This window comes from Girardinichthys multiradiatus, chromosome 19 (assembly GCF_021462225.1).
Source record: "Girardinichthys multiradiatus isolate DD_20200921_A chromosome 19, DD_fGirMul_XY1, whole genome shotgun sequence".
Lineage (NCBI taxonomy): Eukaryota > Metazoa > Chordata > Actinopteri > Cyprinodontiformes > Goodeidae > Girardinichthys > Girardinichthys multiradiatus.
In genome coordinates this window covers 16,422,109-16,441,965 of record NC_061811.1, presented here as the reverse complement: position 1 = coordinate 16,441,965, position 19,857 = coordinate 16,422,109, and the positions used below count along the sequence as shown (strand labels likewise).

At 39.0% G+C, this 19,857-nt stretch overlaps 1 protein-coding gene across 1 annotated transcript in view; it reads left to right on the top strand.

Moving 5' to 3' along the window:
* Positions 1-19,857, top strand: part of dlgap2a (discs, large (Drosophila) homolog-associated protein 2a) — a 100,646-nt gene that overhangs the window by 58,295 nt on the left and 22,494 nt on the right. The window contains exons 6-7 of the mRNA XM_047345573.1: positions 9,984-10,377; positions 13,822-13,845. Coding sequence (XP_047201529.1) covers positions 9,984-10,377; positions 13,822-13,845 — 418 coding nt within the window. The remainder of the gene's footprint in view (positions 1-9,983; positions 10,378-13,821; positions 13,846-19,857) is intronic.

The window sequence follows — 19,857 nt, the reverse complement described above, 5'->3', positions numbered from 1 at the left end:
CATTTGAACTAAGGAGTTAACATTTTTATGAAATAGCTGCAGTATATTGTAAACAAAACTAATAATTCACACTATCAACTTTAATTACTAACCAGTACAGTTTGCATATGTAGCGTTTTTGAATGCAAAACCTCAAATTTCCTAAAGGCACACAATCACTTTGCTATCAAACCTACCCCACATGCACATACATCTCTGCTGGACTGAAATATTTACACTGGGGTGGAAGTAAATATTAAACGTTTTTCTCAGTAAATATATTTCTAATGGTGCAAGTGACATGAAATTAGCATCACATATTGGTTACAACTGAAGTAATCCAAAGAAATTACACACAAACTACCTTCAGATCTTGAAGGTTCAACCAGGGTGTTTTGATCTTCAGTTTTTTCTTATGCTGTGAGTGTTTATAGAGAGTATGTTTGTTGAGCACATTACTTATTGTTTACTGTAAAACAACTCTACCTATAAATTACAAGTCTTTCTTAATCCATCTGCAAGTGATCCTTGGCTCTTGGGTCCTTGAAGAACTCAGATTAGATGTTTGACTACCAGAAACCTTGAAAAGAGCACCTGGTTGTGGCTGGTTTATAGGTAATTGGTGTCTTCCCACCTTTGGAGAGAGGTCCAAACTGTGCTCAGTTGAGCATTCAAAACTTTAGAAATTTGTTTGTAATTAATAGCATCAGAATGTTTGGCAAAAATAAAATGTTGAAAGCACTCTTTGCCTGTACCCATCATCATATACCTTTGCAATGCAAAATATTTTTATAGACTATCAATGATGACTAATCCAGCCCATATTAATTGACACTGACAGGAGGAGGATCATTTTCTAAATACTAAGAAATTTCAGCTACTTTCTTGGCTTTCTAATTCTTTCTGACGCTTATTTTATTTGAACTAAGCTAATTTACTGACTTGTTTTGGTTTCTTTATATGTGCAAATTACTTGTGTTGTTTCCAATGTCTTGTGTGAATTTATTGTCAATAGTCCCCATAGAAATATATTTACTGAGAAAAAACATTTATGTGTTTAATTCTTATTTTTCTAGGTGTATTTGTTTTTTGAAATATATATAAATAATACTGTAAATAAAGTATTAATGAAACATTTGACTCTGATTATGACAACAAACATAGCAAGAGGTGTTTGTGTATTTTCTAATTTAAAGATATTTTATTCCTCAGGAATCAAAGTCTAAGAATGTAATACCAATGAGACATAAGTGTTATTACTTGTTGAATTGTGTTTCTTCCGGAAAAAGAATCATGCACCATTGTGTGGCTATTTTTAATATGTTAGACACTGAATGATGAAAATACTGTTGTAATGGTGCATGACTGATGATTGCCTCAATATTTTGTGCATTTCATATATTGTGCCTCAGTGTTAATTTTTGGTCCAGTTGATTTTCATATTCAGCACAATGAAAGGAACCTCTACACCAAAACAAATGCAGAATTCTGCAACCATTAATGGCCACCAGGCGACTCAGAGGATGTTCTGTGTCTGTGATTTATGTCTGTTTATTGGGATCTGTATGGAACCGCCCACTTGAGTCTGTACTCTAATAAAGAGCTTTGGAACAAAATTAATCTTAAAGCATAAGAATAATTGTCTTGCATTTAATATGTGCAGAGCACTTTATGAAAGTTTTCTAAAATGGATGAATCTGAAAGCTTTTCAAAAGGCAGGGAACTTAAATATGCATTTATTTAAACATTTTCATCAACTTGAAGTGCACCACCTTTTACCACTCTGGACTTCTTTAGTGGTTTATTCTTCTTTTGTAAAATGTTTTATCAAAGTAGCACACTGGCATTATGTTTACATGTACCATGGAGTTCAAAAATAACTGTTTTAACAGTTGGTCACTTATCTGAAAACACACTGAATTGCTATTGATGAGCACTTGACCTCTGTTTGTCATAACAGATTATTTATTATGTAACATAACTGCAAATAAATATGTGGTTAAAAAACTAAATACATCATCTTTTAATTTAATCTTTTATATATCTACAAAATAATAATAATATGGTGAGTAATTGCTGGAATAAAATACCTTTTTGATGATAATTAAAGGTGTTTAGATGTAATTCTTGAAATGTATTAAATATCTGGTTCTTATATTTTCATAAATGTAGGTAAATAGAACCTTTGATAACAACATGATGCTTTACAATATGTTTTTATCTCTCACTGACATAACATTCTTAACCCACTGTTTGTTATTATCTTGCTTCATCTCATTGAGTTTTTCAAACATTTGATTTAGCACACTTTTCTTAATCTCTCTCCAAAGCATTTAGTCAGGTGACTGATTTTGCAATTGCACCCTGATTCTTTTCCTTTCCTTAAGTTCAGTTGTAGATTCGCTGCTGTGTTTGAGATCATTGCCCTGTGTTGGGTTAGACTTATTTCGTATACAAATGGGTTCATGGTTTATTCAATTAATAAAACGTGCCCAGTTTATGTAGCTGGAAAACAAGCCCAAATCGCCAGCCCTACACAACCATGCTTAACAGTGGCAGGATCCATCCCGAGATGTTGGTGTTGATATGCAGCATTTGCTTTTACCCCAAACATGGAGACGTGTCTATTTATGTTTATATATCTCCTCTTTTGTCTAATCAAAGAACGTTTGTATTTGTTGTCTATACTGATTCAGATTTGCAAAGCTATACAGTCTAGTCTTGTTATTTTTACACAAAGATGCTTTGCTCTGGCTATCCCTCCAAATAAGCTTTATTAAGTCTGTTTTGCCAAATGAACTAAGATAAACTTTAACGTTTGGCAAGCTGGATGAGGCCTGTAGAGTCTGAGATTAACTTCTTTAAGTTTCTCTAATCATTGCATGTCCTGACCTTAAGGTGACCCTGCTGAGTCATCTTTCCCTGGGAAGGTTGGCAACTTTCTTGAATCTCTTTTTCTTGTGCAAAAGCCTTGTCAACCATGATTTTTAAAATATGTGCACATGGCCTTCACAAATTGATGGGCAGAATCTTTTTTTTCTCTTAAGTCATATAGTACTGTCTTCCCATACTTATATTATATGAACACACTGCTGAATGCTCAGCAGCTATAGGTTGCCAAAACATCTTAAAGAGGTTTCCACACTTAATCAAGTGTATTTCAATTGCAATAGTTATCAACACAACTTATAACTGTTTTTACAGGCAAAGAGGTGTTTGTTCAAAATGAATGCATGAAAAAGTGATGTAGGAGCACATAGGCAACTATGGCTCAGTAGGAAGAGTAGGCATCTTGCAATCAGAAGGTTGTGGGTTTGATTCTAGCTTCCTCCTGCCATATGTCGATGTGCCCCTGGGCAAGGCACTTAACCTCAAGTTTCCTACTGATCTGTGTATTGGTGTGTGAGTGTTAGTGAGTGCAATTAGGTGAATGTGGCTCTAGTGTAAAGTGCTTTGAGTGGTCTGTATGACTGGAAAAGCGCTATATAAGTTAAATCCATTTACATGTTAGACAGTTTCCCCAAATGCTTTGGTCATTTTTAGTTATTTGTTGTGTAATCAGGTGAGGGTAGGATTGTAGACAGAATGGTAAATCAAGAGCTTCGCTTTTTGGCTCAGGTGTCTCTTCACCACAACGGACCGGCACGGCGTCCCCATTAATGCGGCAGCCACAACGATCCGTCTGTCGATCTTTCGCTCCATCCTCCACTCACACGTGAACAAGACCCCAAGATACTTGAATTCCTCCACTTGAGGCGGGAACTCCCCTCCAACCTGAAGAGGGCAAGCCACCCTTTTCCAGTCGAGAACCATGGCCTCAGACTTAGAGGAGCTGGTCTTCATCCTAGCTGCTTCGCACTCGGCTGCAAACCGCCACAGCGCATGCTGTAGGTCTTGGCTAGAGGAGGCCAGCAGGACCACGTCATCTGCAAAAAGAAGAGACGAAATCCACAGGTCCCCAAACCAGACCCCCTCCGGCCCTTGGCTGTGCCTAGATATCCTGTCCATGAAAGTTATGAACAGGACCGGTGACAAAGGGCAGCCCTGCCGGAGTCCAACATGCACCGGGAACAGTTCTGACTTAGTGCTTAGTCCAACTCCTGCTCTGCTTGTACAGAAACTGGATGGCCCCTAATAAAGGGCCCCCGACTCAATACTCCTGGAGCACCCTCCACAGGGCACCATGAGGGACACAGTCAAATGCCTTCTCCAGGTCTACAAAACACATGTGGACCAGTTGGGTGAACTCCCATGAACCCTTGAGTACCCTGCAGAGGGTGTAGAGCTGGTTCAGTGTTCCATGGCCTGGACGAAAACCACACTGCTCCTCCTGAAGCCGATGTTCTTCAACCAGACTTTCCTCTCCAATACCCTGGCATAGGGCTTGCCAAGGAGGCTGAGAAGTGTGATCCCCCTACAGTTGGAACACACCCTCCGGTCACCCTTCTTATGAAGGGGGACCACCATCCTGATCTGCCAGTCCAGAGGCACTGTCCCCAAACGCCATCCAATGTTGAAGAGGCATGTCAACCATGACAGCCCTACAACATCCAGAGACTTGAGGTACCCAGGGCGGATCTCATGCACCCCTGAGGTCCCCCAGCAGAATAATGGAGTCCCTGGGAAGGGCACTATGCAGCACCCCCGACAGGGACGGCAAGAAGGCTGGGTACTCCACACTACCGCTCAGCCCATAGGCCAAAATGATAGTCAGAGACCTGTCCCAAACCCAAGGGCACAGGGATGCGACCCTCTCATCCACTGGGGTAAACCCCAACACGAGATGGCTGAGCTGGGGGGCAACAAGCAAACCCAGCCCAGCTTGCCGCCCGTCCCCGCGGGCCACTCCAGAGTTTACAGAGAGTCCAGCCTCTCTCAAGGAGCTGCGTTCCAAAGCCTACACTGTGCGTGGAGGCAAGCCCGACTATTTCTAGTCTCTCGACCTCCCGCACAAGTTCAGGCTCCTTCCACCTTCGTCCGCTGCCCGATCCTCTTTGCACCAGTCCCTCTTGGTTCATCCTGCAGATGGTGAGCACACTAGGGGAAGTTTGCATTTTATTTCGAAGTTAATGTCCCAGAGTCTGGAGGAAAAGTGGCGAGGCACAGAATCCACATTCCCTGAAGTCCAGTGTGAAGTTTCTTTGGTCCGTGATGATTTGTGTGCCATATCATCTGCTGGTGTTGGTCCACTGTGTTATCTGAAATCCACAGTCAAGGCACCCATTTACCAGGAATGTTGAGAGCACTTCATGCTTCCCTCTGCTGGCAAGCTTTATGGAGATGCTGATTTTATTTCCCAGCAGGACTTGACACTTGCTCACACTGCCAAATGTACCAAAAACTGGTTCAATAACCATGGTGCTACTGTGTTGATTGGCCAGTAAACTCACCTAATCTGAACCCCACAAAGAATATATGGAGTATTGTCAAGAGGAAGATGAGAGACACCAGACCCAGAAATGCAGATGACCTCAAAGCCGCTATTAGAGCAACCTGGGCTTCCATTACACCTCAGCAGAACCACAGGCTAATGGCCTCCATGCCAGGCCAAAATATTGCAGTTATCTATGTGAAAGGAGACCCAACCAAGTAATGAGTGCATAGAAATGTACATACTTTTCAGAAGCCTGACATTTCACTTTAAAATATCATTTTTAGTGGTCTTATGTAATATTCTAATTTACTAAAACACTGCATTTTGGGGTTTCATTGTCTGTAAGCCACAATAATCAAAATAACAAGAAATAACACTTGAAATATTTTACTCTATATAAGATGAGTTTCATTTTCTGAAATGAGTGACGATAAATATTGAACTTTTTCATGATATACTAGTTATTTGAGATGTACTTGTATCTGCAGTTACTTTCAAAGTTAAAGAAAGAATACTTTCTTAAGGTTACAATAAATGTCACCAAATAGATGTTAGTGTGTTGGGAAAGGTACTGAATTTATAGCAAATGTAGAAAGTTAGTCATAATAGATGCTGTTATAAAACTAGTTATTTTTTAGGCTGATTTGAGCACATTCTTTCATTTATGCATTTCTGATTCTCATAGCTGTACTTGGAAAACATTGGGACATCTCGCCCACGTTGAAACGAGCAATCAAGAAAAATAGTCACAATAAATAAAGATTAAAAAAATGTAGTTTGTGTTATTATGTCCTCCAATCATATTTTAGCAAAGTTACACACCTCAACCGGCATAGCCAATTTATTTTCATGAAGGCTGAGCTGATGTGCATCTAGCCGGTGACATAAAGATGCTTATTTAAAACTGAAACTCTTATTGGGATTTTACTACAGAAGCAAGTTGCTTTTATTTCACTGCAAAACAGAAATTGATGGAAACAACAATTTTCCTGCAATTGACTGCAGTGATATGCTCTATTTGAATCTTTCTGTTAACTGTCTCGGGAAGCTCAATAGTGTGTACTATGGGTCACCGAGATTCATTACTAACTCTGGCCCCCTTAGTCATTACTGTGCACTCTATACTAACTGGTTGCCTCTGTGTGCCCGATGTCTCAGTCATTGATATTTATTTGCTTACAAAACCATTTTAGGCACCACCCTCCTTACCGGTCTTGTCTTTTAACAAAGAAAATGGATGTCACAATCTTCGATCAGTGTATGCTCTGCAAATTGTTGTTTCCAAAGTTCAAACTGAACAAGGCACAAAATCATTTTGGTTTTCAGCCCCCAATACTTGGAATCAAGTATAACCTTAAAGCTCTGTTTAAATCATTGCAGTCTACCATGTCAGGTCTCTCTTGTAGAATAAATATTTCATCTCAGTGGGATTAACCTGGTTAAATAAAGGTTAAATAAAATAAATAAAAATTAGCAGCTTGAAGGCCATATTTCAGGGGACCAAAAGAAATGAGGTGGTTCAACCATTAGATTTTTACAAAGAATAGAACATCTCAGGCATTTTAGGACAGTATAGAACCTCCCTGTTATCTGCAAGCAGAACTGGCAACAACATTATATTTACAGTTTTATTGCAGTGATTCATCCCTGTGTTACTTAGATTTAAAATTTCCCCAGCCGTCCAGTGTTGCTTGAGTTAGCTTGAATAATGACTCATCCAATCTCCCTTTTATCTGTCGTTGGCTATTTTTGAGTTACTTTGCTTATTGTTTTTGTCTGCAGCGCTCGTGATTGTGCCAATAATGGAGTCCACCATCCATCTTCCTCCCCCTCCAGGTTATTTGAATATTGTTACAACCCAGCTCGCTGCAAAACAAGCAGCCATGTTCCTTTCACATTGATAAATACGAACGGGGAGAGAGAGACACTTAATGACCTGACACGTATATACTCCCCCCCACTAACACCACCACCACCCCAAAACCTGACACCCGTGTTGGTATACAAGGCAAGCCTGATAGATAGAGAGGTCTCGACAGAGATGGAGTGCTTGAATCACCGTCTTTCTGTCTTACTTTAACCAGAACAGCTGGCAGAGTGCTAGATGTTGGTGTGCACTTGTACTAGCAATAAAGGGAGATGATTCAAATGGTGTTCACACTGAGTGTTTTATCTCTCTCCTTAAAACCTTCCCACTGCTCTATTTCAAACATTTACAGTGTCTTGCTAAATTATTTATACTCCACGAAACCTTCCACATTTTGTCATGTTACAACCATAAACTTTCTACTTTCTTGTTATTTTCTGATACAGACAAAAGCAAAGTAGTGTAAACTTTTGAGGTAGACGTAAAAGGATATGGTTTTCAAGGTGTTTTACAAAAGACGGTATGACGTTCATTTGTATTCAGCCCCACTGAGTCAATACTTTGTAGAACCACCTTTCACTGTGATCACAGCTTCCATGTCACAATTTTGCACTACTTTCTGTTGGTCTATCAAATAAAATTCTCAAAAACACAATAACGTTAGCGGTTGTAACATGACAAAATATGTAAAAGTTGAAGGGCTGGGAATACGGTTGTATAGTCCTGTCATTGTGTTATTCAGAGGGATTTATTTGAATCGAGCGACTGAGCAAGCATGGCCTAGCTGTGTTAATGTAAATGCTGAGTAGTAATGCCACGGCCAAGAGGGCCACAATGGCTAATAATGGCTTTATTTTCGTCCTGCTGAATCTTGCCATCAGAACGGGTCATCACTTTTCTCCCCTGATCCCTCCACTTTTCCAAATTTATCCTTTCTATTTGTCTTTCACAAACATGCAGACTCATCTGATTGTCCTGACCTTATAATCTCCATTCTACCTTGTCTGGTTGTCTATTTTTCTTGTTTTCTTCAGCATGCACCTCTGCAGCAACTACTGGTTCATTTTTGCAAGGTGAGTCATTAAGAGCTCAGAGCAAAATGCTCTGCACGGACCAGGTGAACAAAAGGCCAAATGTTGCTAAAGGTTTTTCTTTTCACTGTAAATAAATGCAGTTTTTAAGTTGCAAAACAAACAAATCCGTCATTTTTGACACAATTTGTTTTTGTTGTAATTATGTTGTCCAGGGTGCAGTGTAATTAGGTTGCAATATTAATAATTCAGCACCACAGTTTTTTAGGGCTTGCTCAGAGTTTATTAGATTAACAAAAGGGATTTTTAAATTGCTCTGTGTGATGTATCATCTGTAAAACTGAATAAGAAACATAGAGTTCAGCACATCTTAAATCACTGCAAAAAAAAATGACGAACCTACAAAATTATCTTCAATGAGTGTTTTTTCTTCTTTCCAGCTTTTATCCTTGGCTCAGAGTAAAGTAACTTCACATTCTTTAAGCTTTGATCAAAAATTAATGAAACACACTGTGCTCTAAATGTTTCAGGATGTTACTCCGCTGCGTGAGCGCTTCTCATTTGGAGTTTAAATATAAAGGCTAGTCAAACCACAGAATGTGTTTGTGACCTGTTCATCAGTCTATCTTCCTACGGATTACGTCCAACCTCTCATTTGCATTTAAAAAAATAATCCCTCCTTCCCGCCTTCTTTCTGTCAGAAAATGGATGAAGTAAGAAGACCGGAGTTATCAGCTTTCCTTGAGCAGGATTGTCCACACATAAGTGCTATGTATTGCCTCTCTGACTTTGCACCATCATTCATGCCTGACAAATGTTCCCCACTGCAAAGATTTCCATGTTTCCGTGCTTTATAGACTTGTTCAATATTTTAAAATGTTTTTTTTAATTTTGTGAGTTATTTTGAGTACAAAAGGGCAGAGGAAAATGACATTTTTATTTAAAAACACCAGTTAAACACTTGTGCACTGTGTTTCATATGTTCAGCATGCACAGATTTAAAAACGGCTTCATTACGTTTTGCACATACGTAGGCCTATTTTGGTAAATATAGTACATTTTATTACAGATGCTTGCCATCTATGATGTTCCTATAGTTGTTAGATAAGTCATGTTGCTTGAATAAAATTTCAGAGCAAAGGTGAATGCACAGTCCTTACACCATACATTTTTACAATTTGACTAATTAACTGATACCACTAGACATGTTGTATCTGAATTGAACTGAACATTCATAATCCATTAAAAGAAAGGAGTTAACTAGAACATTTCTGAATTAATTCCAATGTACATTAGCTGGTAGTTAAGAAATGTCCTGCTTTTACTAAGAGCTTTTTGTTTTAGTTATTATGCTAAATGAGGTGACAGGCATTTACATTTCAAGGTGCGGGTTCAATATATTTGAACTTCTGTGAATCTTTTCACATCTAAAAAATGTTTTCAACTTTTATCACATTAAAAACACTTCAATGTATTTTATTGGGGTTGGGACTAATAAGATATAGCACATAATGTGGAAGTGGAAGAGAAATGACACATGGTTATCATAATTTTTACAAATAAAATTTAATACATGTATCTTGCATTTGCATTCAGCCCCTTTTCCTGGAACCCCTAAATAAAGTCCAGCGACCTTTTTCAGAAATCACATAATTAGTTAAAGAAATTCATTATTTTTGGAAAATTATTTGATCATTAGCTTTTAAAACAATGTCCCCCTATCTTTTTTTAGCCATCACCTACACACCAAGCTACAAGAAGACCCCTCCTCCTGTACCGCCTCGCACCACCTCTAAACCACTCATCTCCATCACAGCCCAGAGCAGCACTGAGTCCACCCAGGATGCCTACCACGAGGGACAGCACCCTCATGGCGGCCTGTGGGGCCCCGATGGCCTCACCCTTGGGCTGACACCAGGCAGGGCTCTCTATAACTCCACCGACAGCCTGGACAGCACCAAGGCCGTAACTATAGCCATGGAGGCAGCAGGAATCATGGCAGGGAAAAGGCATCCATCCACAGATTCTCATAGTTCGGTGCTCACCTGCGACAAGGCAATCCTGGTGTCCAAGGCTGAGGAGTACTTGAAAACACCTCGATCTTCTATAGGGATACAGGTCAGTCAGCAGATAAATGTGCACAGCATAAACATCCCGCACATGATCACATGTGTCTATCAGGTCACAACCCTAAATTATGTAGAGTATTAATAATCCAGAGAAGCATCACACTCATAAATTTAACAGAGAAAGTGCTGTCCTTTGTGCAGCTAAAAATAGCAAGAGTGAGTCATCTCACTGCAAACCATTTAATTAAGATTCAGTGCATGCTGGAGCAACTTTGGGTGAATGGTTGTATACTCATTGTTTCATTCACTCCTCTCTTATTAACTGTGCTCTTCTTATTGTTTCCTACCACACTGATGATTCAACCCCATATAGTTTCTCTAATGCTCTGTTTATCATCATAAGGAAATTAATACCCACATTTAATATTTCTATCTTCAAGATTTATGTGTTGTTGATATCTTGTTCTAGTGGAAAGGTTACCAGTTAGGACCAGAAAAGGAGCTAAAACTTTTATCTCCCTCCTTGTGTAAGCTTTAAAGAAACTACCACCCCTGCCATCATCCTTTCTTATCTTGCAATGTATGCTGACATTTTGAAAAACACAGGTTATGTGGGTATAAGCTTTAGAAAAATTAAGGAGATTCAGTCAACATTCAAATCCTGTCACATCTTTAATGTCTGTCACTTTTTATTAGTGTGTGTAAACTGGGATCAGTGGTGTGGAATTCAGTGTTCTGCTGTGTCAAACCCGGGTACGTGATTTTACTGCAACAACATCATTTTGTTAATAAAAAGTTTTATAACTATTGAACAACTGGCTATTTATAAATTAAATTTCAATGCTCTATGAGTGCTGTCATGTCATGAGATATTTATTAGCAGAGCTATTCAGACAGTAATTGATGTGGTCACTTTTCAGTTTCATGCGGTGATAGTGTAGCTTAAAATCTAATGTTACGGATGTATCATGCCTGCAATATTTAAGGCGCAGTTGTATTGGTCCTACAAACTTTAATTTTCCACATGCAATAAAACTCTTCCTTGTGTCCATTTCCTTCCTAGTGCCCTTCCACCCTTTTGTCGTTAGTCCTTCCTTTCTTTCTACCATTATTTTCTTTCTGTCTTTCCTTCCTTCCTTCCTTTCTTCCTTCCATCCTTCCTTCTATCCACTTCCTTTCTTATTTGTTTACATCCTACAATTTGCCCTTCTTTACTTTCTAGTGTCCTTCCTACCCTTTCCTCTTTCCTTCTTTTTCCTCTTTCCTTCTTTATTACCTTTCTTTTTTCCATCCTTGCAGAGAAATCCCAAAATTTCACAATGGAAATGTATGAAATTTCTAAATAAAAAGTACATAGGAACTTTCCCTTCAGTAAAGCTCAGCTTTTATTGTTTTTCTCATAAGGTAAATTTCACCTTTTGATACACAAACTGGCTGCCCATTCTGCATGGTCACATTCAGTATTAAAACCATTGAGTATGTGGGAAAAAAAAAAACTCTGTTATATCACACTCACCCTAAAGGTTCTGAATTTCTTTAACTCTTTGCTAATAAAATCAAAGTAATGCGTTCTCTTCCTTTTTTTCCCAGAAAGTCTGTTGCTCGAGATTGATTTAACACCCAAATTACATTAATTCTATCGATTGCCAGATGTTACCTTAAGGGTGCCGGTCAGTTAATGAATATTTCCTTCAAAGTCAATTGATCCTGCTTCACATGTTTGGTTGAATAATGCTTAAAGACTATCTAGCAGAGACATTTTGCTCATTCACTCAGAATATTTCAATGTAACTCCATCAACACGTGTAGCCTGTTAAAATTAGAGATTTAAATAACATGCAAACAACAAAAGAAAAATGTTTTACCTGATAGACCACTGCTTAACAAAATCCTTGTCAAATAATAAATGAAGGTATAACACTGTTATTTCACTTACTAAACTGTTATTTTACTACCTAACCTGTAACTCTTGTACCTATATGTAACTCAATGCTCTAACAAATGCAGTGAGAGAGAATATACTATCAAAATGGCACTCTTGTGCCATTTTGCCATTCTTAGATTTTTAATGGTTCTAGTCAGAAATCCAGCCAAACATTCAGGAGGCTTCAATAAATCTGGAAACCCTTTCTAGCTTTCACTTTTGTGTTCTCATAATTAGGTCACATTAGGTTTTAGTTCAACAAATTGCTTTTCATTCATTTGTGACAATTTTGCAGTTCTAGCAAGAGCAGCGCATTAAATTCAACTAGACCACATTTCAGAATGCGTTGGTTTAAAATTGTACATGATGGAATTATAAAATACCTCATGCAGTGTTGATTCTCATGATTTGTGGGTGTTTTTGGGTTCTTATTATTATTATTATTATTGATAAGTTTTGAATCATGCTTCTGTTTATTATTTTCCTGGTCATGCTTTAGTTTTTGTCTTCTTGTTCATGTTTTGTCAAGTTAGGTTTTTTGGATCTGGTTATGCTTTAGTTTCATGGTTTAATAGTTGTGTTTCTATTAGTTTGTATTCAAGAGTCTCTGTTTAGCTCCAGCCACGTTTTGTTCTCTCCCGTCTATCAATTAACTTTATTCAGTTCAACTGCACCAAGCATTCAGTCTCCTCGTTTCACCTGGTTCTTGCTCCATATATACACCTCTGTTCTGTTCATTTCTCGCCAAAACATTAAGGATCATGCCATTCCTGTCTTGCCTGCCTGTTCATTGTTTTGTTCCTGCCTCCTCTAGTGACTGAGTTTTTGTTTTTCTAAGATTAAATCTTTTACTTACCGCCACTGAGGGACCTGGCGACCCCTCAGCTTCTGCGCAAGCCACTGAGGGTCTCGGTGACGCCTCAGCTTCTGCTCCTGGTCTCAAGGTCTTCCAGGGGTTCACTGAGAGACTGGTCCTCGTCCTAATTTCTGAAACCCAAGACGAGGGGTTCGAGGACGAACCGCCACCAGATCCTGTTCCTGAGCGGTTCGAGAAGGAAGTCGTCCTCGTCTTAGCCTCTGAAAACAGAGACGAGGGGTTCCAGGAGGAACCACCACCGGATCCTGTTTCTGAGGGGTTCAAGGAGCAGCTTGTCCTCGTTCGGACCTCTGAGGGTCTCCCAGACTCTGCATCTGCCCCCGAGGGTCCCGTCGGCGCTGCATCTGCCTCCGAGGGTCCTGTCGGCTCTGCTCCTGTCTCCGAGGGTCCCGCAGGCTCTGTTCCTGTCTCTGAGGGTCCCGCAGGCTCTGTTCCTGTCTCTGAGGGATCGCCAGGCACTGTAAAGGCCAAGCCTGACTCCAAGCCTTGAAACCAAGCCTGGCTCCAAACCTCCGGAGTTCCACAGAGTTCCTGGAGGGTCCTCTACGCTCCATTGTCAACCTCCTGATCTGCCGTCCCAAGGATCCTCTACTCTGCTCGGCCGACCTCCAGACCGAGGGTCCTCTACTCTGCTCGACTGACCTCTAGACTGTCAGTTCCTTCTTCGCCGGCCTCCTACACTCCTGTTCAGTCACCACAGGTTTCCTGACCAACAGCCACCAAGGTCTCAACATCTCTGTCAGCCTCCACGTCTCTGCCATTGACCGCCAAGGTTTCCTCATCTCTGCTGGTCTCCAGGTCCTCGTCCTCACCTTCATCACCACTGCTGGTCTCCATGTCTTCGCCGACGTCGCCGGCCGGCATGGTTCTTGAACACTGGATTCTTAATCCCGCCTGAACTTTGTGCCTGCGCGGGGTGACATCCTAGTTGCCCGCCATGATTTGTGGGTGTTTTTGGGTTCTTCTTCTTATTATTATTATTATTATTCTTGATAGATTTTGAATCATGCTTCTGTTTATTATTTTCCAGGTCATGCTTTAGTTTCATGGTTTACTAGTTGCATTAAGGATCATGCCATACCTGTCTTGCCTGCCTGTGCAATGTTTTGTTCCTGCCTCCTCTAGTGAGTGAGTTTTTGTTTTTCTAAGATTAAATCTTTTACTTACCGTCATGCTGCCTGCTTGTCTGTATTCCGGGGTCCTCCGCTACACAAACTGTGACAGGATTACAGGCCACTTTCCAAAAATATCCCGAATTCCTCTCAAGTACATTTCTGGATAGTAACTTACAGTCTTACGATAATAATTTTATGACAATGAGTAGTAATATTTGAGGAGCATTAACATTTACATTGTGAGATTTAAAAAAACAACTACAAAGCTAACACAGCGTGCAGACCTCCGCCAAGGCAATAGGTTGATTGACGGATGTTAGCTTTTTCTGTACTGATAAGCTATACTCAGGATGACTTCTGGCCACTGTATGTCAACTGCTGACATGGTGACAAAACCTTTGGGGAATACCAAGTTGTCGCGCCACAGTCTGGCAAAAAACCATGTATGTAGATGGTGTACCGTATCACCAGCAAAATCTAATCTTCTGTTCCTTGTCCTAATACGCACCTTGTCTGAAAATGTCATCCAAATCTGTTCTTACCTTTTTCAGATATTTTGCAAACAGACAGACAGACGAACAGAGAAAAACCTCCTTTGTGTAGGTAACTATAAAGCTTCAATTAGAAGAGTAATAAGTTCATATTTTTTGAGATAGTTTTACAATATATCTATTGAATAGGCACATTTGAAGAAAAAAAAGGGTTTTGAGTGATTATAAATAAGCCCAAATAAAATACTACAGAAAAAAGTGGATTTTATAATTTAACACATTGATAAATGGTTGGAAGACTTCAATTTACAACCCAACCTACATCCTGGAAGTATTTCTGTTGCTTTACTCAAGCTAAAAAGGAGTACAGAAAGCTAAAATGGATGGTTATTATGGAGTATAGGTGACCCCAAGAGCTATGTGCTGCAGAACTTTAACATCAATATTTTGTGATTTTGTTTTACCTCTTTTTACTTGTGTTGGCCTGTTAACACCGTTTCAGTTGTTTCAAGCTTATTAAAAGTTGCTCTAACCTTAGATATGAGTAGGTTTAGGTGAGTCAATAATTTATTTTAGCTATTTCCTGACTTATAAAGATAAAGACAATTTGAATGGCACTTTCTTCTTGTTCTTCTGTCTTTCTCATTTTTCTCAGTGTTACGTCTTTTTTATACCAAGGGGAAGCAGAAAGTTATGGATAATTAATTAAAAGTTTCTAGATGATATTATCGACTTAAAGAAAGTAAAGTTATTAACTGAAAATTTGATTCTTTTACAGTTTATTTTACAGGAAGGGGCCTAATGATTGTGTCACCAGTGATTTTTTTTTAATGAATAAATCTTATTGTTCTCCCCCGTCTTTGAATGTTCTCAGATTTAAGACCGGATATTAAATATTTTCTCTGTGAGATAGCTAGTTCACACCTTGTAGACTATAGTTGTAAATTTGCCTTAAACCACTACCCACCCAAAGTGTTGTATGTGTATCACTAATGCCTGCTGATGCTTATTCAACACATACAAGTTAATTTGGAACTTTCCACTACCTTGTTTTTGCAGTTATGCCCACATATGCCTAATTTCGCTAATTTGCGTAATACCTAAATTTATGTATGCATTGTATATACTACATTCAAATGAGCAATCTTTATTCACAGTCTGACAGCAAACATAAATTATTTATTATCTTATGCAGATGTAAGTAAATTCAGTCATTAAGTGGTAAATCCGTTTCATACCTTTCTACCTGGGCTGCCAGTATAGGGGACAAATAATATATTACCCTGTTGGTAATATTTGTATTTTATTATTTTTGTTTTTATTCAGATCTTTCCTGGTTTGAAAATTCCTATTGTTATCATATAGATAAGACTTATATACACTGCAGGGACTTTTCAAATATCGATTCATTGCTGAGAACCTCTGTCGACCTCATCATTCTAAACAGACAATCAGCCTTCTATTCGTGGTGTAATCAGCCCAAATTTAGTTCTGGATTGATTTGTGTCCTGTAGGAGGTCAGCCGGTTTAAGAATGAAATCTTTAACCTCATGGACAGTCTTGTCTTAACCTTTCACAGGGCTTCCCACAGGGACCACTTTCATTGCACGTTTTCTGCCTTTAAACTAAAAAACAATTACATTTTCAGCAACCTCTTTTAATTGGCATCATCATGATGAGGTCATGTAAACTGAAGGTTTAAACCTTAAGCTTGAAAAGTTGCCCGGTATTCACCTTTTTGCTGATACTCATATTTTCCACACTTGTGTTGTCACTGTGACCGTGATCACTGAGGCTGTGTGTGAAAGCATGTGCACGCCTAGGTGTTCCTGCACACATATACCAAAGCACCTTTAGGGTAAGTAATCCTGTTGGACATAAATTGCAAAGCCTCCTGGCTGTTTTGTCTTTCATCAGCCTTCATTCTCTTTTCATGAGCCGGACTTTGCTCTGTGTCTAAAACAAAGTAATGGAGGTCACCCCGGCAAGCTGCCGCACACTCATTTCCTTCGCGCTAACAGCTTCTCTCAGACACGCCGACAGAATACAAAGTAGATCTTCAAAAATGTCACTCCCCAGCTTAAACACTGACCGCTCCGTTCCAAATGCTGAGTTGAAAAAGTGTCTTGTGAGAGTATTTACACCCCTTGAACCTTTCTGCATTTTTTCACAATGCAAATGCAAACTTTAATTTATTATATTTCGATTTTATGTTATAGACCAACACAAAGTACACATTATTTCAAGGTAAACAAGATATATGGCATGTTTAATGCCTTTTTTTATTCTGTATCCTACATAAAATTAAGTGTAATCAATTGCCTTAAGAAGTCAAACAGTAAGTAGGGTTCAGACAGACAGACAGACAGACAGACAGACAGACAGACAGACAGACAGACAGACAGACAGACAGACAGACAGACAGACAGACAGACAGACAGATAGATAGATAGATAGATAGATAGATAGATAGATAGATAGATAGATAGATAGATAGATAGATAGATAGATAGATAGATAGATAGATAGATAGATAGATAGATAGATAGATAGATAGATAGATAGATAGATAGATAGATAGATAGATAGATAGATAGATAGATAGATAGATAGATAGATAGATAGATAGATAGATAGATAGATAGATAGATAGATAGATAGATAGATAGATAGATAGATAGATAGATAGACTGTCCGTCTGTCTGTCTGTCTGTCTTTGGATGTGCAAAGCCAGTGGAGGCATTCCACAATAGCCTTGCATAGCAATTTCAGAGAATACAAACACACTCCACACTTTTCTGATTTTTTTTGTAGAATCTTTGGAAAAACTTGAATCTCCTTCAACTTCACAATTATGCACTACTTTTTGTTGGTCTATCAAATAAAATTCTCAAGACATAGAAGTTGGTGATTGTAATGTGATAAATGTAATAATTGCTTTTGGAAGGCAGTTTATATATCTATAATGGAAGCACCTTCTGGAACTTTTTGATCGTAGTCAATCTATAGCAATATGCTTAGCAAATGCTGAAGGTGTTTTAGAATGATCCATTTATTTGTTTCTAGATTATTTTCCCAGATTTTTGTAGAAATGTAAGCAGGGAGAAACATGTTTCCACAACAGAAATGCAGATATATTAATCCTAAAGCCTTGCCAGCCTGCTGTGTGTTAAGCCGACTGTTAAAACCATGGCAGACAGCATGAGACAGCCAGAAATGTCATTAGTTGAGTAGGCATTTTGTCATGATCTGAATATTAGATAAATTAACTCCAGTTGACTCATGCCTGGGAATTACTGCGAGAATTGTGCTTGGCTGCAGAAAAATAGAGCCAGTGCTTTGATAATTTTTTCCAGAGACCGTGTTGCATGCGTTGTTTGGCCCTGAGTAAAGTCGGGCCATCCTCAAAATCCTTGAGAAGCTAGGAGGGTGTCAATCTAAATTATATATGATTACGTGTATATTATCTATTATTTAATTTTTTTATATAAATTTGGCATTATTTAAATAAAAACACTCACTACAACTAAGGGGACTGACAAAATAATATCACCCCATAAGTCCTAATAAAAACAAACATATCTAACAGTAGCCTTTTTTTCCTCTCAAATTGTAGCTGTTACTGTCACAGTGAAAGAAAAAAAACCTAGGCTGAACAGAAGAAGAAAAAACACAAACGACAAAAAGAAGCCTCTGTCAGTCTGGAAAGAAAGAAGAAAGACTGTGGCAATACAGCGCAGGAAATTAATGTGAATGCTTCACAAAGAGAGGTGAAAGACAGAAATTAGGAGGTGATGAGCAGCAAGCAACCAGAAAAAGACATTGTAAAAAGCTATATTTAAAAAGAAAAAAAAGATAGTTTTACCTTTACACTGCAGGGAGTGCTACATAGTGTGATAAATAATGCTTTAACCAGCAATTGTTTCTGAAACTGTCGCTTTTCACAGCAATTGTGAAACATAATGTATTAGAAATGCACCAATCAGAATTTTGTGACCAATTTCTGATCTCAGTGTTGCGTAAAGCTTTGACATGCAGAAACCTGCCAATCCGGCTGATTCTGATTTATTTTCCTTCCTGACATGAGCATTCCATAACTGTTTATATTAGAAGCAAAGGTGACAGTGGTCACTGTTAAATAGGATTTCACTTTTATTTTAAAATAGAGAAAAAGTAATTATGGAGGTCACATTTTAAACTGTCTCTAGCAGCTTATACAGGTCCTTCTCAAAATATTAGCATATTGTGATAAAGTTCATTATTTTCCTTAATGTCATGATGAAAATTTAACAATTCATATATTTTAGATTCATTGCACACTAACTGAAATATTTCAGGTCTTTTATTGTCTTAATACGGATGATTTTTGCATACAGCTCATGAAAACCCAAAATTCCTATCTCACAAAATTAGCATATCATTAAAAGGGTCTCTAAATGAGCTATGAACCTAATCATCTGAATCAACGAGTTAACTCTAAACACCTGCAAAAGATTCCTGAGGCCTTTAAAACTCCCAGCCTGGTTCATCACTCAAAACCCCAATCATGGATAAGACTGCCGACCTAACTGCTGTCCAGAAGGCCACTATTGACACCCTCAAGCAAGAGGGTAAGACACAGAAAGAAATTTCTGAACAAATAGGCTGTTCCCAGAGTGCTGTATCAAGGCACCTCAGTGGGAAGTCTGTGGGAAGGAAAAAGTGTGGCAGAAAACGCTGCACAACGAGAAGAGGTGACCGGACCCTGAGGAAGATTGTGGAGAAGGGCCAATTCCAGACCTTGGGGGACCTGCGGAAGCAGTGGACTGAGTCTGGAGTAGAAACATCCAGAGCCACCGTGCACAGGCGTGTGCAGGAAATGGGCTACAGGTGCCGCGTTCCCCAGGTCAAGCCACTTTTGAACCAGAAACAGCGGCAGAAGCGCCTGACCTGGGCTACAGAGAAGCAGCACTGGACTGTTGCTCAATGGTCCAAAGTACTTTTTTCGGATGAAAGCAAATTCTGCATGTCATCCGGAAATCAAGGTGCCAGAGTCTGGAGGAAGACTGGGGAGAAGGAAATGCCAAAATGCCAGTAGTCCAGTGTCAAGTACCCACAGTCAGTGATAGTCTGGGTTGCCGTGTCAGCTGT